The following is a 25,195-nucleotide window of genomic DNA, read 5'->3' on the forward strand; positions in this document are numbered from 1 at the left end:
CCCTTGAGGTCCCTTCCAACCCTGACAATTCTGTGATTGTGTGAAGGCATCTCCCAGACATCAAGGCAAGGAGTTTCAAAGGGATCCCTTGCAGCAGCCTCGGAGTAAGACAGAAGGGCTGGCACCTCAGCAGAGCCCAGCACAGTGGGCATACTGCTCTGTGGGTGCAGGCACCTGAGAGCCAGGGCAGGAGAGTGAGTGCTGCAATCTTTACAGAACTTTCCTGGCTACCTTATGGCTACCTGGGGAGGTTTTCACCCCTAGGTTTATCCACCCTGCAGCTTTCACCTCTCCAGGTTGGATGCTGGTGAAAGGACTCCCTTTGTAAATGCATTTGAGGACAGAAACTGATGACAAAGCAGGGGGGGCTCCCACACACATTGGGGGTATTGTTTTTCACAAAACCAAGTGAAGGGATCTTACCCTTTCTCCTGGAGGTCCCACTGGGCCAGGAGGACCAGGCAAACCTGGGGTTCCCTAGAGGAAAAAGGAAATGATTAACTATATCCATGACAGAACAAACATCACTGCTATCACTCCAGCCCCAAGCTGCCCCTGGGGAGGTTTAGAGTGGAGCTTAGGCAGCAGAGTGGTCAGGGCTTGGGATGTGCTGGGCAGGGAGGTGGTGGAGTCCCCAGGGCTGGCTGTGTTTGAAGGTGCTTTGGCTGTGGGGCTTGGGGCTGTGCTTTAGGGCTGAGCCTTGCAGAGCAGGGTTGATGGTTGGGCTTGGGGACCCTGAGGATCTTTTCCAACCTGAATATTTCTGTGATTGTGTGATATAAACCTCAGATGTAATCCCTCAGGTCACTTTTTGGAGGTGTTATGTGGTAGCTTTAAAAACAGAGTGGGATTGGGGTGGGGGGCTGTGCATAGCTATGTTGACCCTCCCAAAGCCATGTCCTGTGCCTTCATTACACATTGTTGGGGTTTTTTTTGCTGTATTTTAAGTTGGCCTTTTTTTCACCTGGATGCCTCTTCTGCCAGGTGACATTGCTTTCTTCTTTCAGAAAGCATGGGGTCAGGCTGAGAGTTGGGGCTGTTCAGCCTGGGGAGGAGAAGGCTCCAGAGAGACCTCACGGCAACCTCCCAGTGGCTGAAAGGGGCCCTCAAGAAAGCCAGGGAGGGACTATTTACAAGAGCTTGTTGGGATAGGACAAGAGGACAAGATTGAAGGTTGAGGAAGGCAGATTTAGACTGGAGATGAGGCAGAAATTCTTTGTAGTGAGGGTGGTGAGACACTGGAACAGGTTGCCCAGGGAGGCTGTGGCTGCCTCCTCCCTAAAGGTGTTCAAGGTCAGGCTGAATGAGGTCTTGAGCAACCTGGGCTGGTGGCAGTGTCCCTGCCCATGGCAGGAGGGTTGGAATGAGATGATCTTTAGGATGCCTTCCAACCCAAACCATTCTATGAGTCTGTGATTCTGTGAATGAATGTCCCAAGGCCATCTGAAGGGGAAAAGCCATGAACCAGCACTGCCAAAGAGAGCTTCAGCAAGGGCTCTGCAAACATTATTTCAGGAAGACATTTCATTGCAGGTGGTGAGACATTGAGGGACCTCAGGCTATCAATGGACCTTTGCTTATCCAGTGGTGTGCCCCTGACCATTCCCTGCTGCCCAGGTGGGCATTTGGGGTGACTCAGTCTCACTGCTCTTTGTGGCAATCAGGTTACCACTTCCTATCTTTCAAATTCTCAACTGTAAGATAATTAGATTTCCAAAACTGCTCCTCAGGAAGCTGCCCATGGCTCCTGGCAATGTCACAGGCAGCTTGGCCAGCAGCCAGCATGCAGTGGGAAGGATGTAAAGTGGCATCACCTTGTCTGGGTGCCCACTTACCGATCGCCCTGGCAGCCCGGGCTGCCCAGCGTCGCCTTTCATTCCCTGGCGGCCCTGGAATGTTCAGACAAGGTTGTTAGAGGTCCTGAATCACAAAACAGACCAGCAAAAGAATTCATCTGTGTTAAAGGACACAAAATATTCCCTGCAAGATACCTAAATGGGCTCCTGAGGCCAAGGAGGCCAAGGAGCTCTTGTGAAATGTGCTAAGTGCTCTGGGGGACAACAAGGCCAATGGCATCCTGGGGTGCATTAGAAGGGCTGTGGTCAGCCTGTCCAGAAAGGTTCTCCTCTCCCTCTCCTTCTCTCTCTCCCTCCCCCTCCCCCTCCCCCTCTCCCTCCCCCTCCCCCTCCCCCTCTCCCTCTCCCTCTCCCTCTCCCTCTCCCTCTCCCTCTCCCTCTCCCTCTCCCTCTCCCTCTCCCTCTCCCTCTCCCTCTCCCTCTCCCCTGCTGAGGCCATATCTGGAATCCTGTGTCCAGCTCTGGGCCCCTCAGGTCAGGAAGGAGCTCAGGGAAGTGCTGGAGAGAGTCCATGGCAGAGGCACAAAGATGCTGCAGGCAGTGGAAGCTCTTCCTTAGGAGCAGAGCCTGAGGGAGCTGAGGGCTCTGGAGCTTGGCTTGGAGGAGCCTGAGAGGTGAGCTCCTTGCTGGGGCTAAAGCTGTGCAGGGGCAGTGGCCAGAGGCTGGAGCCAGGCTCTGCTGGGGGCTGCCCAATGCCAGCACAAGGGGCAGTGGTGGAAGCTGAGGCAGAGGCAGTGCCATGGGAAGAGGAGGAAGAATTTGTTCCCTGGGAGGGTGAGAGAAGCCTGGCAGAGGCTGCCCAGGGGGGCTGTGGAGTCTCCCTGTGTGGAGCTCTTGCAAGGCCAGCTGGATGTGTTGCTGTGTGAGCTGCTCTGGGTGCCCCTGCTGGGGCAGGGGGCTTGGGCTGGCTGAGCTCTGCAGCTCCCTGCCAGCCCCTAACGTTCTGTGACTCTGGGAAATGATGCCCTGGGAACTAAAAGCTATTTTGTATACCTAGATTTAGGGCTTCTCCCACTGCTTCTCTGAGCTTTCAGCTACTGATTTAAGCTCAGAAAATGGAAACAGGGGATGGACATTTACCAAAAATAAAGCTTTCAGAGCAATGTTGCACATTTAATTTGCCTGCCCCACAGTGTCATTGTTTCCAGTCCTAGATCCTGGAGGTCTAACAAGTCTACAGAAGAGCTGTAAGACTGAAAAGGGAACAGCACCACGTGGAGAAGGGGAGGCTCAGGGGCAACCTTCTTGCTGTCTAGAACTCCCTGAAGGGAGGTTGGAGCCAGGTGGGGGTTGGGCTCTTCTCCCAGGCACTCAGCAGCAGAACAAGAGGACACAGTCTCAAGCTGTGCCAGGGGAGGTTTAGGCTGGAGGGGAGGAAGAAATTCTTCCCAGCAAGAGAGACTGGCCACTGGGATGTGCTGCCCAGGGAGGTGGTGGAGTCACCATCCCTGGAGGTGTTCAAAAAGGAATTGGATGTGGCACTTGGGGCCATGGTTTAGGTGTCAGGAGGTGTTGGGTGATAGGTTGGACTTGATGATCTCTGAGGTCTTTTCCAACCTTACTGAGTCTATGCTTCTATGATTGTATGCATTGCCCCTTCTTCAGCACCCCCATAAGCCAGCCCAGGTAACATGCAGGCTAGAAAATGCTATGGTGTTGAGAGAAACTTGTGTCATAATTCTACCTCACTGCAGGAAAAACTAAAGACTGTCAAGGCAAAGCTGCCACCCTCTTGTCAAGCCCCCCGTGGGCATGGGCAGCTCTGGGCCCAGCCACACTGCTGCCCACACTCAGGGTGGATACTCACCGGCTCTCCCGGGATCGACAGCCCATTGGGGCCCTGTGGACCTGGGGGACCCTGAGGGCCAGGAGGACCAGTCTCACCACGAGGACCAGGTGGCCCCTGAAAGCAGAAAATGCAAACAAGGCTGTAAATGGCAAGCCTGCCTGAGGTCTGTAGCTGCTGATCCCTTTGGGTTAGAGGCTAAAGGGAAACCAGAGGCCTGGAGGCACGTCTAGCCCTTCAGAGCAACTGTGGAAACAGCTCTCCAAGTGAGGTTTCCTTTCCTAAGGTGTTCTCTGCCTCAAGCTGGAGGTCTCAGGCCAGTGCACACCTTCTGGCAGTGTTAATTGGAAGTGTTGCTGTCATGTGTGTACAGAAGCAAGGATGATCATGCTGCAGGATGGGTGACAACAGCAGGTCACCTCCTGATGTGCAGCCAGTGCCTTTGAGGCTGTGGAGATGCAGCCTCCAAAGGGTAGGCTGCATATAAAGAACATGTAGGCACATTTCCAAGGGCATTTTTGCTCTCCATTTTTTAGCTCAGCCTAGAACTAAGCCCTACAGATTTTCCTGCAGGCAAGCAGGTAGCAACATTACAGATGTATTGCAGAGATACTTACAGATGCTCCAGTCAAACCCCTTTCACCTCTGGGACCTTTAGCACCTGGGCCACCCTAAAGGGAACATTTGGAAAAGAGAATGTGTTTCACACAGGGGAAGCAAGGGTACAACATCCTGGTGTGCTTTATGCATCCTCTCTAGCAGACCCTTGACATGAAAGCTCAGAGTGCTGAAGTGTCCAGGCTCACGCTGCCAGAAGGAGCACTGGCATTAAAGATGCACCAGAAACTCAGGTAAACCACATCAGCTTCAGCCTTGCCACTTCAGTCCAGGGCAAATTACTGCAGTTCTTTTGTCTCTGAAGATATAAACTCCTCCAATTTATGTCCATTGAACTCTCCAGTGGACTGCCAGAAAATCTAACTGGGCTTCAGATTCCTCAGGCAGCATTTTCAGTAGCTTGAAAGTAGAACTACTGAGCTGAACATAGCTCCCTTGTGCTCCTACCAATTGGTTGGAGTGCATCCATTCTGTAGGTTCCTAGCTCTCCATATAATAAAAGAGAGCAACTCTTTTATTTCCCCCCCAGAGCAGAGGATTTTTACTTGGAGTGAAACTTGGACTCTGTATTGAGGAAGAAAATTTGCACACTCCACTGAAAAAAGCACCTGGCACACCAAGTGCAAAGACAGCTGAGACTGGGCCAGACTCTTTCAACCTATCAGTGAGGAGCTGCTGACACACATCACATTGGAGATATGGGAAAGGAATCATAGAAACAAGTAGAGGTGGTAGGAGTTGCCCAGCTGTGCTCTAAACTAAGAGAGAGGAACAGATTGCTATGAGGTTATGGAGGGCTCCAAGGATGCTGAAGGGACTGCAGCACTGCCTGGGGAGGAGAGGCTGAGAGCCCTGGGGCTGTTCAGTCTGCAGAGGAGAAGGCTGAGAGGGATCTGATCAATGTCTCTCAAGAGCTGAGGGCTGGGGGGCAGGAGGCAGGGCACAGGCTCTGCTCAGCTGCACCCTGGCATAGGACAAGGAGCAGTGGATGGAAACTGCAGCACAGGAGGTTCCAGCTCAGCATCAGGAGGAACTTCTGCCCTGGGAGGCTCCCAGAGCCCTGGAGCAGGCTGCCCAGAGAGGCTGTGGAGTCTCCTTCTCTGGAGCCTTCCCAGCCCTGCCTGGATGTGTTCTGTGTGCCCTGTGCTGGATTCTCTGCTCCTGCTCTGGCAGGGGGGGTGGGCTTGAAGATCTCCAGAGGTCCCTTCCAAGCCCTAAGACCCTGTGAACCCACGCTGACAGAAACTCCTTCTCTGACTGACCTTTGCTTCACAAAACCAGAGACCAACAAAAACTACATCCATAAGTTAACAAACAAACAAACAAACAAACCCCCAAACAAACCAAACCAAACCAACAGCAAATAAGTCCATTGAAAACAGTTCCTTACAGCTGGTCCAGGAGGTCCTGGAGGTCCCACACTGTCTTGAGTACAGGTGCAAGCATTGGGAAGAGCTGGGCACTTTGCTTCATCTCTCTGCAAGTTAAATCACAACTGTTACTCTCCTTGCCTAGAAAAGGGCTTGGTGCCATCACACTGCCCCAAAACAGTAACAGCAAGAGCTTCTCTTAGCCTGTTTTCAAGTAGAAGTAAATCTCACAGCTCAGCAGTGGTCTCCAAGTGTTTCTTCAGGACCTTTCACATATTTAGCAAAATTTCCCCTGTGTTGTACAAGATGCTAACAACAGAGGCACAGGCAGCATCAAATTCATCTGCAACTTCTGGAGCTCCTCTCCTATGCAGACAGACTGAGTGAGCTGGGGTTGCACAGTCTGGAGAGGAGAAGGCTCCCAGGAGACCTCATTGTGGCCTTCCAGGATCTGCAGGGGGCTCCAAGAAAGCTGGGGAGGGACTTTTGAGGGTGTCAGGGAGGGATAGGACTTGGGGGGATAGAGCAAAACTAGAAGTGGGGAGATTGAGATTGGCTGTGAGGAAGAAGTTGTTCCCCATGAGGGTGATGAGAGCCTGGCACAGGCTGCCCAGGGAGGTGGTGGCAGCCTCCTGCCTGGAGGTGTTTGCAGCAGGCTGGATGGGGCTGTGAACTACCTGCTGTGGTGTGAGGTGTCCCTGCCCATGGCAGGGGGGCTGGAACTAGATGATCCTTGAGGTCCCTTCCAGCCCTGTCAACTCTGTGATTCTCTGATTCTGTTGCTCTAATATTTATATCTATTAGACAGCTTGCACTGACAAAGAATACACTGTTGCTTTTTGAGTGCCCATCTAAGAACAGATTAAATCATACTGAAAAAAGGGTGTTCCATTCATAATGCCTGGGATCCTCAATGGCACAGGCTGGGCAGAGTCCAACAGGATGGCATTCAACAAGTCCAAGTGCCAGATGCTGCACTTTGGCCACAACAACCCCAGGCAGTGCTACAGGCTGGGGTCAGAGTAGCTGAGAGCAGCCAGGCAGAAAAGGACCTGGGGGGACTGGTTGATAGTAGCTGAACATGAGCCAGCAGTGTGCCCAGGTGGCCAAGAAGGCCAAGGGCATCCTGGCCTGCATCAGGAACAGTGTGGCCAGCAGGAGCAGGGAAGTCATTCTGCCCTGTGCTCAGCACTGGTTAGGTCAGATGACACAGTCTCAAGCTGTGCCAGGGGGAGTTTAGGCTGGAGGTGAGGAGAAAGTTCTTCCCAGAAGGAGTAATTGCCCACTGGGATGTGCTGCCCAGGGAGGTGGTGGAGTCCCCATCCCTGGAGGTGTTCAAGAAATGCTTGGATGTTGCACTTGGAGCCATGGTTTAGTTGTCAGGAGGTGTTAGGGGTTAGGTAATAGGTTGGACTGGATGATCTCTGAGGTCTTTTCCAACCTGGTTGATTGATTCCGTGATTCCATGATTCCATGACTCTACACTTACCATAGAGGGAAGATCACAGCATCTGTCTCTGCTGGTCCAAACGGGACTGCACACAATGTCAAAGTTCTGGATTTCTAACTGCAAAAGAGAGGAGGACTCTTGAAAGGTACAGGAGAAGTTACTTAGGCAATCTAGCGACGTTAGCAGCAAAAAAACAACTCCTCAACCAGTTTGTCCCTAAGGTAGTTAACATCTTGCATATTTCCCCTTTTTTTTTTTTCTTTTTGACACTGTCAGAAAAAAAAATATTTAAGAATACTAAAAAAATCAAACCCAAGGCTACAAGAGCTTTGAGCACTGAGGTGTTCTGCTGCTCTGGGGCAAGAGGCAGGCAAAGTGATGCAAGAAATGCTTTTCAGTACTTGGTAATACTGAACAGTGCTGATGAATTTCTACAGTCATTGTGCTTGCATCAAGGAATGGATTCATGGGTGTGGCTTGTTTAACCAATCCTTAATCTCTCATCCCTTTCCTCACAGGATTTCATGTGCTTGCATCAAGGAATGGATTCATGGGTGTGGCTTGTTTAACCAATCCTTAATCTCTCATCCCTTTCCTCACAGGATTTCATGTGCTTGCATCAAGGAATGGATTCATGTTCGTTGGTTATTTTACCAGTCCTCAATCTCTCATCTCTTTCCTCACAAGATTTCATGTGCTTGCATCAATGAATGGATTCATGTTTGTGGCTTATTCTACCAATCCTTAATCTCTCATCCCTTTCCTCACAAGATTTCATGTGCTTGCATCAATGAATGGATTCATGATTTTTGCTTATTCTACCAATCCTCAATCTCTCATCTCTTTCTTTGTCAGCTCTCACGTGCTTGCATCAATGAATGGATTCATGTTTGTTGCTTATTCTACCAATCCTTAATCTCCCATCTCTTTCTTTGTAAGATCTCATGTGCTTGCATCAAGGAATGGATTCATGTTTGTTGCTTATTCTATCAATCCTCAATCTCTCATCTCTGTCCTCACAAGATTTCATGTGCTTGCATCTATGAATGGATTCATGTTTGTGGCTTATTCTACCAATCCTTAATCTCTCATCCCTTTCCTCACAAGATTTCATGTGTTTGCATCAATGAATGGATTCATGTTTGTTGCTTATTCTACCAATCCTTAATCTCTCATCTCTTTCTTTGTAAGATCTCATGTGCTTGCATCAATGAATGGATTCATGTTTGTGGCTTATTCTACCAATCCTCAATCTCCCATCTCTTTCTTTGTCAGCTCTCATGGGCTTGCATCAATGAATGGATTCATGTTTGTTGCTTATTCTACCAATCCTTAATCTCTCATCTCTTTCTTTGTAACATCTCATGGGCTTGCATCAATGAATGGATTCATGTTTGTGGCTTATTCTACCAATCCTTAATCTCTCATCTCTTTCCTCACGAGATTTCATGTGCTTGCATCAATGAATGGATTCATGTTTGTGGCTTATTCTACCAATCCTCAATCTCTCATCTCTTTCTTTGTCAGCTCTCATGTGCTTGCATCAATGAATGGATTCATGTTTGTGGCTTATTCTACCAGTCCTCAATCTCCCATCTCTTTCTTTGTCAGCTCTCATGGGCTGGCATCAATGAATGGATTCATGTTTGTTGCTTACTGTTGCTGATCTCCTGTCTCCTTTCAGAAGTTTCCCAAGTATTTCATAGCCATCAGTTGTGATGTTCCCAGCCTCCTTAATTGGCTTTTCCAGTATTTCACTGCAGTCAATGTAAATCTTTACGTTGGATGAAGTCACAACAATATGGACCTGGAAAACACAAAAAGGTTTGGCATCATATTACTTGAACACTTGAACCTGATTTCACTGTTTAGGTGACACTGTTTCACATGCTCCTCCTTCTAACCCTGCTTTGCTTTCAACTGGTGGAAAAATTCACACTCAAGGGAAAGTCTACAACATCAGGAACCTCTTCAAAACAGGCTGAAGGTGACTGGCATGAATACAGAAACACAGTTAGGAAGTACAGTGTACTACCCTTGTCCTCAGCACTGGTTAGGCCACACCAAGAGTCCTGTGTCCAGTTCTGAGTTCTTCAATTCAAGAAGGACATTGAGAGACTTGAATGTGTCTAGAGAAGGGCAATGAGGCTGGGGAGGGGTCTGGAGCACAGCCCTGTGAGGAGAGGCTGAGGGAGCTGGGGTTGCTTAGCCTGCAGAAGGGGAGGCTCAGGGGAGACCTTCTTGCCCTCTCCAACTCCCTGAAGGGAGGTTGTAGCCAGGTGGGGGTTGGTCTCTTCTGCCAGGCAACTCAAGCTGTGCCAGGGGAAGTTTAGGCTGGAGGTGAGGAGAAAGTTCTTCCCAGAAAGAGTAAGTGGTCATTGGAATGTGCTGCCCAGGGAGGTGGTGGAGTCACTCTCCCTGTAGGTGTTCAAGAAAGGCTTGGATGTGGCACTGGGAACCATGGTTTAGTTGTCAGGAGGTGTTAGGTGTTAGGTAATAGATTGGACTTGATGATCTCTGGAGGTCTTCTCCAACCTGGTTGATTGTATGATTCTATGGTTCAATGTAGTAGTTGAACTACAATGCTCCACTTCAAAACCCTTGCCTGAGAATTGCTTTAAATTGCATGAAAATAAAAAGAATTGCTTGAAGATTGCATAAAAATAAAGAGAATTGTCAAGAGGAAGGGAATCTAAGCTCTTCCTGTCCTTTTCTGGCTGGCTGGGACCACACAAGAGGTTTATGCCTGCCCCCTTGCTAACAGACTCTGCCTGTAGCTCAGAGAGTAGATTGTTTCAGAATCCAAGATCCTGGGTTCAGATTCCACAGATGACTCAGCCAGAGGCTTGAGTTGCATTGAGATACAGGAAGTGAGCAGGGAAATCCTGTCCAGAAAAAGACAAAACAGGGAAAGATACAAAAGGGAAACTTCCATGAGAGAAATTTGGCTAGAAAAAATGTGCCAAAATAAGGAGAAAGTGGGAGGAAGGGGAAGAGAATAATTACTTGGGAAAAAAGGGAAATTAGGAGGGAGAAAAGAATCAATTGTACAAAAGAAGAATATGTTTGCCAGGAGAGGAGAATGAAATCTGAGTCAGGGCAATCCCAGGCACTGATAGAGGCTGGGCAGGGACTGGCTGGAGAGCAGCCCTGAAGAAAAGGACCTGGGGGTGCTGGGGGAGGAGAAGCTCAACAGGAGCCAGCAGGGAGCACTTGCAGCCCAGAGAGCCAAGCAGATCCTGGGCTGCAGCAAGAGAAGTGTGGCCAGCAGGGCAGGGAGGGGATTCTGCCCCTCTGCTCCACTCTGCTGAGACCACAGCTGCAGCTCTGGGGCCAGGTCTGGAGCCTCTGTGCCAGGAAGGACCTGGAGGTGCTGGAAGGTGTCCAGAGAAGGGCCACGAGGCAACCAGCACCAGAACAAGAGGACACAGTCTCAAGCTGTGCAGGGGAAATTTAAGCTTGACCTTAAAAAGAAGTTCTTCCCAGCAAGAGAGATTGGCCATTGGGATGTGCTGCCCAGGGAGGTGGTGGAGTCACCATCCCTGGAGGTGTTTAGGAAGAGCCTGGATGAGGCACTTGGTGCCATGGTTGAGTTGGCTAGATGGTGTTGGGTGATAGGTTGGACTGGATGATCTCTGAGGTCTTTTCCAACCTGGTTCATTCTGTACTCTGTATCAGCAGCAGGGAAGCCTTGGAGAATGCATTCCTGTATGAAGCTTCTGTTGCCACAGTACACAACCGCTCAGCAATATTTTGCTGCTTTATGACTCCTTTAAAAAAAATTGGCATCAAGTTGAAACAGAGATTCCCTTAAATGTCCTGAGTCAACAAGTGGCTGAAAAACCTCCTGAGAATTTGGTCCTTCTTTCCATCTTAAATATTTTCCCATGTGGAGTTGCAACCAAGGCACCAGCTCAGCTTGTCTGCAACTCTTGTAACAGGAAGGGTTTATGCATTATATAGTTAGAATTAAGGCTTTTGAAACTGCCCACATTTGGGGGGGATTGAGTGGACCCTCAGCAAGTTTGCTGATGAGACAAAGCTTGGGGGTGGTGGCTGACAGCCCTCAGGCTGTGCTGGCATCCAGCAGAGCTGGACAGGCTGAGAGCTGCCTGCAGGCAAACCTCATGGAGCTCAACAAGGACAAGAGCAGGGTCCTGCATCTGAGCAGGAAAAACAGCAGGCACCAGGACAGGGTAGAGGCTGCCCTGCTGGAGAGCAGCTCCATGGAGAAAGACCTTGGAGTGCTGGGGGGCAGCAAGTTCTGCATGGGACAGCAATGTGCCCTGGGGGCCAAGAGAGCCAAGGGGAGCCTGGGGGGCAGCAAGAAAAGTCTCCAGCAGGTCCAAATGTTAGCAGAAACGTTCTCTTCACCAGCAAAAAGCATCACTTCTGAGCACTTCCAGTGCCAGGAGGCACTGAGGTCTTAAGAAAACACATTTTAAGCTGTCTCTCCTGATCCCTCTTAAGATAAAGTTTTGAGGCTGTTCTGATCTACTGCTAAATGAACCACATCCATGAGCTAAGCAAACTGCTCTCCCAGAGGTACTGCAGCAGACAGATGTGTTCTCACTATCAAATTTCCTGTGGCTAACTATTGCAAAACAGCAATCTAAATGGAAGTCTAACATGGAGCTCTGGGTCCAGTTCTGGAGCCTCTGTGCCAGGAAGGCTCTGGAGGTGCTGGGAGGTGTGCAGAGAAGGGCCACGAGGATGAGCAGAGGGCTGGAGCTGCTCTGCTGTGAGGACAGACTGAGGGAGTTGGGGTTGTGCAGGCTGGAGAGGAGAAGACTCTGAGACTAAATTGTGGCCTTCCAGTATCTGAAGGGGCCTGCAAGAGAGCTGGGGAAGGACTTTTGAGGGTGTCAGGGAGTGATAGGACTGGGGGGGATGGATCCAAGCTGGAGGAGGGGAGACTCAGATTGGATGTCAGGAAGAAGTTGTTCCCCATGAGGGTGGTGAGAGCCTGGCACAGGTTGTCCAGGGAGGTGGTGGAAGCCTCATCCCTGGAGGTCTTTAAGGCCAGGCTGGATGTAGCTCCGGGCAACCTGATCTATGCCCATGGCAGTGGGGTTGGAACTAGATGATTCTTGAGGTGCCTTCCAATCCTAACAATCCTATGACTCTATGGCAGGAATAAGAAGTCAGTCATCTGTCCCTACCAAAACCTCCAGCTATACATTTCATGACTGTCTCAGGCAGTTAGGATTTTTCCCCTGGGGCTTGCCAGGTTCAATATCTTTCCCCACAGCCATGCAAGGCGAAGTGTGGCAGTGTGCCAGAGTAACTTTCCCTGCACAGTTAGGGGTAGCTCACCATGCCTCCTGGAAGGAGCCAGCAAGCCCTCCAGTGGAAACCACAGACATGTGGGGTATTTCAGAACACCTCTCCTTGCTGGCTGCAGAGTTGTCATTTCTTTGACACCAGATGGTAGGAGAAACTGTAGGAGCACCTCTAGGGCTGTGCTAATCTTTACCACCCTTCCTTTATCCACCTTGAAGCTACTGCTACCCTCTAGTAGGAGCTGAGCAGCGTGGCTGATCCAGCAGGCTTTCCAGCACCCGAGCTGGGGAATCCCATGATGCTATCATTAACAGCCTGACTCACACAACAGTCTCAGTAATCAGCCTGGAGAGAATCCAAAGGACTCAGCTCAGTTAAGTGGTGAAAAAAAAAAATATCCCAACTGCAGCTCATTAACCCAAGGCTGAGAATCAACTTCTGACTGCTCTCTGGGAGAATTAAAAGGGGAATGACACACTGCAGCGAAGAACTGAAGCGGTTTTGGTTAAGGGAGTCAGGGAGGGATAGGAATGGGGGGATGGAGCAAAAACTAGAAGTGGGGACATTCAGATTGGATGTCAGGAAGAAGTTCTTCCCCATGAGGGTGGTGAGAGACTGGCACAGGATGCCACCATGCACCAGCACCACCCTGCCCAACAATCCATGTCCTGAGGTGCTATGCCTGCATGGTTTTGAACACCTCCAGGGATGGTGACTCCATCACTTCCCTGGGCAGCCTGTGCCACTGCTTGACCACATTCAGCAAGGAAGTTTTTCCTAACTTCCAACCTAAACCTCACCTAAAGCAAACTGAAGTCATTTCCTCTCATCCTGTCACTGGTTTCTTGAGAGAAGAGACAACATGTCCAGAGCAGGGCCACGAGGAGGAGCAGAGGGCTGGAGCTGCTCTGCTGTGAGGACAGACTGAGGGACTTGGGGTTGTGCAGGCTGGAGAAGAGAAGGCTCCCAGGAGACCTCATTGTGGCCTTCCAGGATCTGCAGGGGGCTCCAAGAAAGCTGGGGAGGGACTTTGGAGGGTGCCAGGGAGGGATAGGACTGGGGGGGATGGAGCAGAACTAGAAGTGGGGAGATGGAGATTGGCTGTGAGGAAGAAGTTGTTGCCCATGAGGGTGGTGAGAGCCTGGCACAGGCTGCCCAGGGAGGTGGTGGAAGCCTCCTGCCTGGAGGTGTTTGCAGCCAGGCTGGAGGTGGCTGTGAGCAACCTGCTGCAGTGTGAGGTGTCCCTGCCCATGGCAGGGGGGTTGGAACTGGCTGAGCCTTGAGGTCCCTTCCAACCCTGACACTTCTGTGATTCTATGTTTGTCTAGGGCTGAGTGCCCCAGCTCAGCTTCTGATTCAGCTAAGCCCCAAGTCTTGCTGAGTTACTTGTAGAAGCTTTTCATGTTGCTCTTGATATCCTTGGGCTGATTCAATTCTATCAGAGCTTTAACTTTCCTAACCTGATCCCTGACTGCTTGGACAATCTCTTCATATTCCTCCCAGACTCCCTGTCCCTGCTTCCACCCTCTGTAGGCTTCCTTTTTGTGCCTGATTCTATGAAAGAGTCCCAAAATCATTCCAGAGCTTTAGGATCATTTGCAAGTGGTTGTTACTCCTCTGCATTGGTAGGCATCACAGGATTGCTTTCTGTTCCTCTGTAGGAGTGTATTCAACCCTTACAATTACACCCAATTCTGTATTTTCATTTCACCCTGAGATTGTTTTGCACCAGGAGAAGAAAATCTGTTTGTTCTGCACTAGCAGAGCTGCTGCCACTGCTGGGGTTGCAGCTTGCCCCCCATTTCCTCTGATAAATGAGCAGAGCTTCCTTGTAACTGCTGCCAGATCATTCTGAATACAGAATACAGAATGAACCAGGTTGGAAAAGACCTCAGAGATCATCCAGTCCAACCTCTCACCCAACACCATCTAATCAACTAAACCATGGCACCAAGGGCCTCATCCAGGCTCTTCCTAAACACCTCCAGGGATGGTGACTCCACCACCTCCCTGGGCAGCACATCCCAGTGGCCAATCACTCTCTCTGGGAAGAATTTCTTCCCCACATCCAGCCTAAACCTCCCCTGGCACAGCTTGAGGCTGTGTCCTCTTATTCTGGTGCTGGGTGCCTGGGAGAAGAGACCAAGCCCCAGCTGGCTACAACCTCCCTTCAGGGAGGTGTAGAGAGCAAGAAGGTCTCCCCTGAGCCTCCTCTTCTCCAGGCTAAGCAACCCCAGCTCCCTCAGCCTCTCCTCACAGGGCTGTGCTCCAGACCCCTCCCCAGCTTTGTTGCCCTTCTCTGGACACCTTCCAGCATCTCAACATCTTTCCTAACCTGAGGAGCCCAGAACCAGCTTTCTTGTGAAGTCACAGAAGATGACAGTGCAGGCAGCAGCTATCTTTCTCTGCTTTCAGCCCAGCAGAGCTAGCTTGACAAGGTGGCCTCCAGTATCAGCAAGCTGACAGAGAGGCAACCCCTTATCAGTATCCTCGAGGGAATGCTGGTAGTGCAGGACAGGGTATCATAAAGAAAACAAATGTTATATTCCAGCCCTATTTAGTCATCAGGAGCAAACTAAGCTAAACAGACAGGAGATAAAAGGAAACAGGAGAGAGTACATTTCCAGCTGACCAGAAGTGCTGGACCTGGGAACTCCTTTTCTTGCCCTGGATGTATTTACTTGACACAGAAAGAAAGTGTTTGCTTAAATTGTTCTTTATATATATCTCTATCTGTAGCCTCAGACAAACATTTCCTGGTGCCTAGAGGTAAGGAATCATAGAATTGTTAGGGTTGGAAGGGACCCCAAGGATCAGGCAGTTCCAACCCCCCTGCCATGGGCAGGGACACCTCACACTGCAGCAGCTTGCCCACTGACACATCCACCACCTCCCTGGCAACCTCCCTGGCTTTCCAGGATCTGAAGGGGGCTGCAAGAAAGCTGGGGACGGACTTTGGAGGGTGTCAGGGAGGGATAGGACTGGGGTGGGATGGAGAAAAACTAGAAGTGGGGAGATTGAGATTGGATGTGAGGAAGAAGTTGTTCCCCATGAGGGTGGTGAGAGCCTGGCACAGGTTGCCCAGGGAGGTGGTGGGAACCTCACCCCTGGAGGTGTTTACAGCCAGGCTGGAGGTGGCTGTGAGCAACCTGCTGTAGTGTGAGGTGTCCCTGCCCATGGCAGGGGGCTGGAACTGGCTGCTCCTTGAGGTCCCTTCCAACCCTAACACTTCTATGATGCTCAGTGCTGGATATAACTGACAGTGCCTTGTGCTTGCTTGGCCTTTGCTGTTCAAAGGCCAGCACTTCAGAAAGCAGCAGTCATCATTTCATTTCCTTACCTTATGGAAGCTTCCATAGAAGATTTTCTTCACTTCATCATTATCAAAAGTTACAGTCTGGACCTCTCCCCTTGTGTCCTTGTTAAAGAAGGACAGCACTTTGTTGGCAGCTGCAATGAATGAAAGCAGTAAGTCTCATTTCCTATGCACTAATGAAATCACAGTCCTGAAACACAGATTGCAATGAGGTCTACCACTGAAGTCTTCCTGACCCATAAGTATACAGATGTATTTTCCTTGGGCTTTAGAGGCAATGGCTATGTGGAAGCAGTTTAGACTGAATTAATTTTAGCTGAAAAAAACCCAACAACCCAAAATAAGAATTATAGAATCATAGAGTTGTTTTGGTTGGAAACTGACCTCTGAGATCTACTGTGAGGTGTCCCTGCCCATGGCTAGGGATGGCAACTAGATGATCCTTGAGGCACAACCCTGACAATTCTGTGATTCTATCATCAAGCCTAACCATCAACCTAACACCACCATGGCCACAAAGTCATCTCTTAAAGTGCCATGGCCACAGGTTTCTTGAACACCTCCAGGGGTGGTGAGCCCACCACCTCCCTGGGCAGCCTGTTCCAATGCCTGACCACTCTTGCAGCAAAGAAATGCTTCCCAATATCCAGTCTAGACCTCCCCTGGCACAATTTCAGGCCATTTCATCTCATCAGAATACAGAATTAACCAGGTTGGAAAAAAATTCTCTATTTTCATTTCACCCTGAGATTGTTTTGCACCAGGAGAAGAAAATCTGTTTGTTCTGCACTAGCAGAGCTGCTGCCACTGCTGGGGTTGCAGCTTGCCCCCCATTTCCTCTGATAAATGAGCAGAGCTTCCCTGTAACTGCTGCCAGATAATTCTGAATACAGAATACAGAATGAACCAGGTTGGAAAAGACCTCAGAGATCAAGTCCAGCCTCTCACCCAGCACCATCTAATCAACTCAACCATGGCACCAAGGGCCTCAGCCAGGCTCTTTTTGAACACCTCCAGCGATGGTGACTCCACCACCTCCCTGGGCAGCACATCCCAATGGCCAATCTCTCTTGCTGGGAAGAATTTCTTCCTAGCATCCAGCCTAAATCTCCCCTGGCACAGCTTGAGACTGTGTCCTCTTGTTCTGGTGCTGGTTGTCTGGGAGAAGAGACCAACCCCCACCTGGCTGCAACCTCCCTTCATCCTATCACTTGATACTAGAGAGCAGAGGCCAACCCCTAGGTGACTACAGCCTCCTTTCAGGTAGTTGTAGAGGGCAGTGAGGTCTCCCCTCAGCCTTGTCCTCTCCAGGCTAAACATTCCCAGTTCCCTCAGCCATTCCCCATAAGACTTCCTCCCTAGGCCCTTTAGCAGCTTTGTTGTCCTTCTTTGTCTCTTAAAACTAAAGCCATACAGCCAGAGTGCCTTGGGTTTGGAAGTGCTTGGGAAGAGAGCCTGCAAAGCAATCCAAGAGCCCAATTGTCTGGGCAAGAGGCAGTGGTACTTACGGTCCAGCACAACTCCAACCTGGGGCTTGTAGTCTCTGTCTGTGATCTGCCAGATGGCAAACGGCTCGCTGGGGGTCTCGGGCAGCAGGCGGAACAAGAGGATGATTGTGTAGGCCTGGGGCAGCCCCTCGGGGTGAATCTCCCTGTGAAGGCAACAGGAAGGCATTTCTTTCACGTGGGAGCACAGGAGGGAGCTAGGACCTTCCTCATTTGCTCTTCACGGGAGGTTAGGGGCTGGAAGGGACCTCCGAAGATCATCAAGTCCAACCCCCCTTTAAGTCTTAAATATCTTGACAGAGGAAGGGATTTAAGTATAGAACCTAGAACCAGCTTTTAAATCATTGAACCTTCACTGTCTTGTGGAAGAACTACTCTCTGGGCTTCAACTATTTGGGCATTAACTTTTAGTCTGGGCTTCAACTTTTCCCAGGCTCAGAGGATGTCAGGGGTTGGAAGGGACCTCTGGAGATCTTCCAGTCCAAGCCCCTGCCAGAGCAGGAGCAGAGAACCCAGCACAGGGCACACAGAACACATCCAGACAGGGCTGGGAAGGCTCCAGAGCAGGAGACTCCACAACCTCTCTGGGCAGCCTGCTCCAGGGCTCCAGGACCATCACAGTGCAGAAGTTCCTCCTCATGTTGAGGTGCAACCTCCTGTGCTGCAGTTTCTGTCCACTGCTCCTTGTCCTATCCCAGAGTGCAGCTGAGCAGAGGCTGTCCCCTCCCTCCTGACCCCCAGCCCTCAGCTATTGATAGACATTGATCAGATCCCCTCTCAGCCTTCTCCTTTCCAGAGCCTGTCCTCTCCCTCTTGACCCCCAGCCCTCATATATTGAGAGACATTGATCAGATCCCTTCTCAGCCTTCTCCTCTCCAGACTGAACAGCTCCAGGGCTCTCAGCCTCCTCTCATAGGGCAGTGCTCCAGTCCCTTCAGCATCCTGGTAGTCCCTTGACCATCCTGGTGGTCCCTTAACCACCCTGGCAGTCCCTTAATCAACCCTCACCCTCTTGTTCAAAGATAAGACATGAGAGTAACAGAGAAACTACAGCACTTAAAGGACCTGAAGCATTTCAACTACTCTCTCACACAGCAGATGACTTTGTGATAAAACACCCTGTGTGCTTTATTAAGATGAACTCACAGCCTGCCTTGGTCCAGGCACTGTGGTTATGCAGGAAGCCAGAATATGACCAAAAGCTCTTGGACATGTATTTTTGTGGCAAGATTCTGTACAAACTCCACATACTTAAAATTCCTTGATGACAACTACAGGAAAAAAAAGGACCACAGCTTTTCTTTTCATCTGGCCGGCTTTAAACAGGGAGGAGAAGAGAGGAGTTAACTATTGCTGCCCTTCAGGCACCAAGAGAGTGAAGGAGACACTGAACATGTTCTCTGCAACTGGTGGTGTGTTTGTGCTCCACCTCCTTCATCAGTGCCTGAGGCATAGAATAGAATAGAATCAAGCAGGTTGGAAAAGACCTTCAAGATCATCAAGTTCAATCTATCACCCAACACCATCTAATCAGCTAAACCATGGCACCAAGTGCCTCAGCCAGGCTCTTCCTAAACACCTCCAGGGATGGGGACTCCACCACCTCCCTGGGCAGCACATCCCAATGGCCAATCTCTCTTCCTGGGAAGAATTTGAATCTCCCCTGGCACAGCTTGAGGCTGTGTCCTCTTGTTCTGGTGCTGGGTGCCTGGGAGAAGAGACCAAGCCCCAGCTGGCTACAACCTCCCTTCAGGGAGGTGTAGAGAGCAAGAAGGTCTCCCCTGAGCCTCCTCTTCTCCAGGCTAAGCAACCCCAGCTCCCTCAGCCTCTCCTCCCAGGGCTGTGCTCCAGACCCCTCCCCAGCTTTGTTGCCCTTCTCTGGACACCTTCCAGCAGCTCAACATCTTTCCTAACCTGAGGAGCCCAGAACTGGACACTTAGGTTTGTGATGTTGAACAGAAACAGAGCAAAGAAAGCCAAAGGTAAATAAGAGCATGCAGTAAATGGCCCCCAGCATTTTCTGAAGGTGAAGGGACACAATGAAAGAAGGGAAGTGTAGGAAAGTGGCAGCTTCTGCTTCTCCTTAAAAATTATCACAGGCTCACAGGATGTTAGGGGTTGGAAGGGACCTCTGGAGAACCTCAAGTCCAACCCTCCTGCCATAGCAGGGGCATAGAATCCAGCACAGGTCACACAGGAACACATCCAGACAGGGCTGGGAAGGCTCCAGAGAAGGAGACTCCACAACCTCTCTGGGCAGACTGCTCCAGGGCTCTGGGAGCCTCACACTGCAGAAGTTCTTCCTCAAGTTGAAGCAAAACCTCCTGTGCTGGAGTTTCCATCCATTGCCTCTTGTCCTGTCACAGGGCACAAGTGAGCAGAGCCTGTCCCTTCCTTCCTGACTCCCAGCCCTCAGCTATTGATAGACACTGATCAGTTCCCTCTCAGTCTTTTCCTCCCTAGCCCCAGGGCTCTCAGCCTCTCCTCCCCAGGCAGTGCTGCAGTCCCTTCAGCATCCTTGGAGCCTCCCTTGGCCTCTCTCCAGCAGATCCCTGTCCCTCCTGAGCTGGGCAGCCCAGAGCTGGCTGCAATATTCCAGGTGAGGTCTCAGCAGGGCAGAGCAGAGGGGGAGCAGAACCTCCCTGGCTCTGCTGGCCACACTCCTCTGAATGCAGCCCAGGACCCCCTTGGCCTTCTTGTCCCCCAGGGCACATTGCTGTCCCATGCAGAGCTTGCTGCCCCCCAGCACTCCCAGCTCCTTCTCCTTGGGGCTGCTCTCCATCAGATCCCCTCCCAGCTGTGCTGCTGCAGCTTATTCTTCCTTCCCAGGTGCAGGACTCTGCTCTCATCCTTATTGAACCTCATTAGGCTCCTCTGTGCCCAGCTCTCAGTCTGCCCAAGTCAGGCTGAATGGCCAAATACAATGGAACAGAGAAAGGGCTTTGGCTCCATGAACACAAGCACTGAAGCTTTCAGATTAACAGAGAAGCTGCTCTGTAACTTAGGCAGAGTTTACACAGCCATACAGCTCTAGACACTGCAATAACAGCCCTATCACTAAGTCAACATTGTCACACACCCCAGGGCAGGAATGAAAACATCCAAGCAGATACAGCAACATTATTTATAAGCAAGATACCAAGTCAGGGCAGATATGGAAACAGCTCTGCCACCAGCAGCAGGCTGCTTTTAGTGCTTTGCTGACTCAGCCTAAAGTGAGCTTTATTTTCTGGCTTCCCACGAAAAATCAGTGCCCAGAATTCCCTGGCAAGTTTTAGTCTGCCTCTGAACAGCTAACAGGCTGCTTCACAACGTTCTTTGAGTAAGGAAAGAAAGAGGAAGTCAGTCTTTTCATTCTCTCTTGAGCCTTTCATCCTGCTAAATGTAAGGTTTGTCATAATGCAAGAGGGATTAGCTGCACTACCCTTAACCATAGAACTCCAGGATGTCAAAGGCCTTCTCTGGACACATTCAAGAGTCTCAATGTCCTTCCTAAACTGAGGAGCCCAGGACTGGACACAGGACTCAAGGTGTGGCCTAAGCAGTGCTGAGCACAGGGCAGAATGACCTCCCTGCTCCTGCTGGCCACACTGTTCCTGATGCAGGCCAGGATGCTCTTGGCCTTCTTGGCCAGCTGGGCACACTGCTGGCTCATCTCCAGCTACTCCCAGGTCCCTTTCTGCCTGGCTGCTCTTAGCCACTCTGGCCCCAGCCTGTAGCACTGCTTGGGGTTGCTGTGGCCAAAGTGCAGCACTCAGCACTTGGACTTGTTGAACGCCACCATCACATAGCTCCTGTGATTTGATCTTCACTACACCAGGCAGGACTGCAGGAGGCTTCAGAGTTTTGTATGGAAGGAAGATTAGATTTCTCTAAGCAGCTCCTCTGACTCTTTTGAAAGTTACTTAAATTGGTGGGAGAGGAACAAATGCCAGAAGTCAAAGAGGTATCATTCCCCCTCTTCACAAACTGCCAACTAAGTCCTTTTGGGTCCCAGTGAAAAAATATTGGCAAGAATATTACCCCTCCACAAGCAGGCTCTAGGATCACAGGCCCCTGAAAGCTCCACTCCATTTGCCAGCTATGACAAACCAAGCTGAGGAGAAACCACCCTGAATCAGTGGTATCAACGTGCAGCCTACTGCTGCTTGAGTGGTGCTTCCCCTGCAACAACTGTGTCCAGCTCTGGAGCCCCTATTACAGAATGGGTCTGGAGGTGCTGGAAGGTGTCCAGAGAAGGGCCATGAGGAGGAGCAGAGGGCTGGAGTGGCGCTGCTATGGAGACAGACTGAGGGAGTTGGGGTTGTGCAGGCTGGAGAGGAGAAGGCTCCCAGAAGTCCTAATTGTGGCCTTCCAGGATCTGCAGGGGGCTCCAAGAAAGCTGGGGAGGGACTTTTGAGGGTGTCAGGGAGGGATAGGACTGGGGGGGATGGATCCAAGCTAGAGGAGGGGAGATTGAGATTGGCTGTGAGGAAGAAGTTGTTCCCCATAAGGGTGGTGAGAGCCTGGCACAGGTTGCCCAGGGAGGTGGTGGAAGCCTCCTGCCTGGAGGTGTTTGCAGCCAGGCTGGAGGTGGCTGTGAGCAACCTGCTGTGGTGTGAGGTGTCCCTGCCCATGGCAGGGGGTTGGGACTGGCTGAGCCTGGAGGTCCCTTCCAGCCCTGACACTTCTATGATTCTAACTCCCACTTTGCTGCAAACTTCTTCTAGTTAGTTGCAGAGAACAATGAGGTCTCCTCTCAGCCTCCTCTTCTCCAGACTAAAGAACCCCAGGTCCCTCATTTGACTCTTGCAGGTTTACTTACCGGATTGGCTGGCTGACAAAGGCATTTTTGTGGAGTTTGTAGGCTACATAGCTTGGGAAAGAGCCTGATTCCAGTGACACTCCTTGTACAGAAGCAAAATGCTTCTCTGTTAGATTGTAAGATTCCAGCATCTTGAAACCTTTAAATCCAGAGAGGACACAATCAATAAAAACACAGCAGGGAAGGCAAAGAAACAAATTAATCTAGTCCAAAAGACACTCCTTACCAGGTGAAGTGTATCCCTCCAGGTAAATGAGAGGACAAGCTGAAAGACATGAAACAATCCATCAGTCAAAACTGCAATGGGGTATCAGAGTCACAGATTTGTCAGGGTTGGAAGGGACCTCAAGGCTCAGCCAGCTCCAACCCCCCTGCCATGGGCAGGGACACCTCACACCACAGCAGGTTGCTCACAGCCACCTCCAGCCTGGCTGCAAACACCTCCAGGCAGGAGGCTGCCACCACCTCCCTGGGCAGCCTGTGCCAGGCTCTCACCACCCTCATGGGCAGCAACTTCTTCCTCACATCCAATCTCCATCTCCCCACTTCTAGTCCTATCCCTCCCTGACACCCTCAGCAGTCCCTCCCCAGCTTTCTTGCAGCCCCCTGCAGATATTGGAAGGCCACAATGAGGTCTCCTGGGAGCCTTCTCCTCTCCAGCCTGCACAACCCCAACTCCCTCAGGCTGTGCTCACAGCAGAGCAGCTCCAGCCCTCTGCTCCTCCTCATGGCCCTGCTCTGGACACCTTCCAGCCCCTCCAGATCCTTCCTGGCACAGAGGCTCCAGAGCTGGCCCCAGAGCTCCAGCTGTGGTCTCAGCAGAGTGGAGCAGAGGGGCAGAATCCCCTCCCTGCCCTGCTGGCCACACTTCTCTTGCTGCAGCCCAGGCTCTGATTGAACATACACATTTCACAAAGTTTTGTGACCCAAAATGCTGTGTTATTGTTTATTATCAGCCAAATTTTAGTCCATTTCTTGTTCTGTGCTCTTAAAATCCTTACTGGCTACTTTTAGAAGGAAATCTTTACCTTGACACATTGTATGGGGTAAGAAACAAAAACACCCCCCTCAAAATATTTTAAGAGTCTCATTTATAAGAAGAAAGGAGCACAGTGAGAGAACCACAGAATGAACCAGGTTGGAAAAGACCTCTGAGATCATCCAGTCCAACCTATCACCCAACCTATGACCCAACACCATCTAATCAACTCAACCATGGCACCAAGTGCCTCATCCAGGCTCTTCCCAAACACCTCCAGGGATGGTGACTCCACCACCTCCCTGGGCAGCACATCCCAATGGACAATCTCTTTCTATGAAGAACTTCTTCCTCACATCCAGCCTGAACCTCCCCTGGCACAGCTTGAGACTGTGTCCTCTTGTTCTGGTGCTGGGTGCCTGGGAGAAGAGCCCAACCCCCACCTGGCTACAACCTCCCTGCAGGGAGTTGGAGAGAGCAATGAGGTCTCCCCTGAGCCTCCTCTTCTCCAGGCTAAGCAACCCCAGCTCAGTGATGCAGTCTTTCCAGGAATATCTAAGGCATGAGTCAGGCTGCAAAATAGCTGTCAGATTAGGAAGGAAAAACTGCAGATCTGTGTTGCCCCTCAGGAGCCAGTGGATGAGGCAGGCAGGGAGTGCACAGTCCCACATCACAGGCCTGGGAATTCCTCATTTTTGCCATACAAGGATTCCAGTGGAGTAAACAGAACTGGATTTAGACAGCTCCAAAACAGCATCACTCACTCGAGCTGCACCTCATTAGCACCCCTACAGCCTTAGACCAGTGATAAATTGGAGACCTGCTGTGCCTGGAGTTCACATTTGGCATGCTGGTGGACAGCAATTTGGCCATGAGAGAGCAATGTGCCTCTGTGGCCAAGAGGGCAACAGGCTCACAGGATGTTAGGGATTGGAAGGGACCTTTGAAGATCATTGAGTCCAGCCCCCCTGCCAGAGCAGGAGCATAGGATCCAGCACAAGTTACACAGGAACACATCCAGATGGGTCTTGAAAGTCTCCAGAGAGGGCTTGGAGACTCTTTTGACCAAGAGGGCAAATAGTCTCCTGGGATGCATTAAGACCAGCAGGTTGAAGGCAACCTGTGACAGAACAAGAGGACACAATCTCAAGCTGGGCCAAGGGGAGGTTTGGGATGGAGGTTAGGAAGAAATTCTTCCCAGCAAGAGAGATTGGCCATTGGAATGTGCTGCCCAGGGAGGTGGTGGAGTCACCATCCCTGGAGGTGTTTAAAAAGAGCCTGGATGAGGCCCTTGGTGCCATGGTTGAGTTGATGAGATGGTGTTGGGTGATAGGTTGGACTGGATGATCTCTGAGGTCTTTTCCAGCATGGTTAATTCTGTATTCTGTATTCTGATTCTCCTGCCCCTCTGCTCTGGTGAGGCCTCATCTGGAGCACTGTGTCCAGTTCTGGGCTCCCCAGCTGAAGAGAGAGAGGAAAGTTTTTGCAGTGTCCACCTTCCTGCTCCTCTCTGGTACTCGGAGGACTTTCCACTCCGTGGTAAAGGCATCCAGCCTTAAACCAACAGCAACAACCCACAGAGGACCCCAGGGCAGTAACTTGGGAGATGGAAAAATGATGTCTTCTACTCACTTGAGGTAGCTGTCTCACACACAAAGGTGACAAGGTTATCTTGGATCTTTTCAAAGGCATCGAAGTCATCGACAATGAAGACATGCCGCTCGCTGGGCTTGCTGGCGATCTTTGCCAGCTCGTTGTAGTCCACATCAGCCACACCAACCACAAAGACACTGAAGCCTGCAAGAAGGGACACTTGTTACTTGAAGTGACCTTACATTACCATTTGGGGGCTCAATATTTCACAGATCATCTCTGTCATTGATTTCTCTGGTTCTACCTAGCCTTTTGTCTGGCCGTCATTAGGAGTCCCCTGGTTCTACCTAGCTTTTTATCTGGCATCCATTAGAATTCCTCTGGTTCTATTGAGGAAGGGCATTCTGCCTCTCTGCTTCACTCTGCTGAGACCACAGCTGGAGCTCTGGGTCCAGTTCTGGAGCCTCTGTGCCAGGAAGGATCTGGAGGGGCTGGAAGGTGTCCAGAGAAGGGCCACGAGGAGGAGCAGAGGGCTGGAGCTGCTCTGCTGTGAGCACAGCCTGAGGGAGTTGGGGTTGTGCAGTCTGGAGAGGAGAAGGCTCTGAGGAGACCTCATTGTGGCCTTGCAGGATCTG

The 25,195-nt window shown here is 50.8% G+C and overlaps 1 protein-coding gene across 1 annotated transcript in view; it reads right to left on the bottom strand.

Moving 5' to 3' along the window:
- Positions 1–25,195, bottom strand: part of COL12A1 (collagen type XII alpha 1 chain) — a 147,751-nt gene that overhangs the window by 22,433 nt on the left and 100,123 nt on the right. The window contains exons 47-58 of the mRNA XM_054162538.1: positions 24,600–24,764; positions 22,215–22,253; positions 21,989–22,127; positions 17,188–17,330; positions 15,704–15,813; positions 8,738–8,887; positions 7,120–7,197; positions 5,651–5,737; positions 4,260–4,313; positions 3,664–3,759; positions 1,836–1,889; positions 424–477 (exon numbers count right to left, since the gene is read on the bottom strand). Coding sequence (XP_054018513.1) covers positions 424–477; positions 1,836–1,889; positions 3,664–3,759; positions 4,260–4,313; positions 5,651–5,737; positions 7,120–7,197; positions 8,738–8,887; positions 15,704–15,813; positions 17,188–17,330; positions 21,989–22,127; positions 22,215–22,253; positions 24,600–24,764 — 1,169 coding nt within the window. The remainder of the gene's footprint in view (positions 1–423; positions 478–1,835; positions 1,890–3,663; positions 3,760–4,259; positions 4,314–5,650; positions 5,738–7,119; positions 7,198–8,737; positions 8,888–15,703; positions 15,814–17,187; positions 17,331–21,988; positions 22,128–22,214; positions 22,254–24,599; positions 24,765–25,195) is intronic.

This window comes from Dryobates pubescens, chromosome 6, assembly GCF_014839835.1.
Source record: "Dryobates pubescens isolate bDryPub1 chromosome 6, bDryPub1.pri, whole genome shotgun sequence".
NCBI lineage: Eukaryota > Metazoa > Chordata > Aves > Piciformes > Picidae > Dryobates > Dryobates pubescens.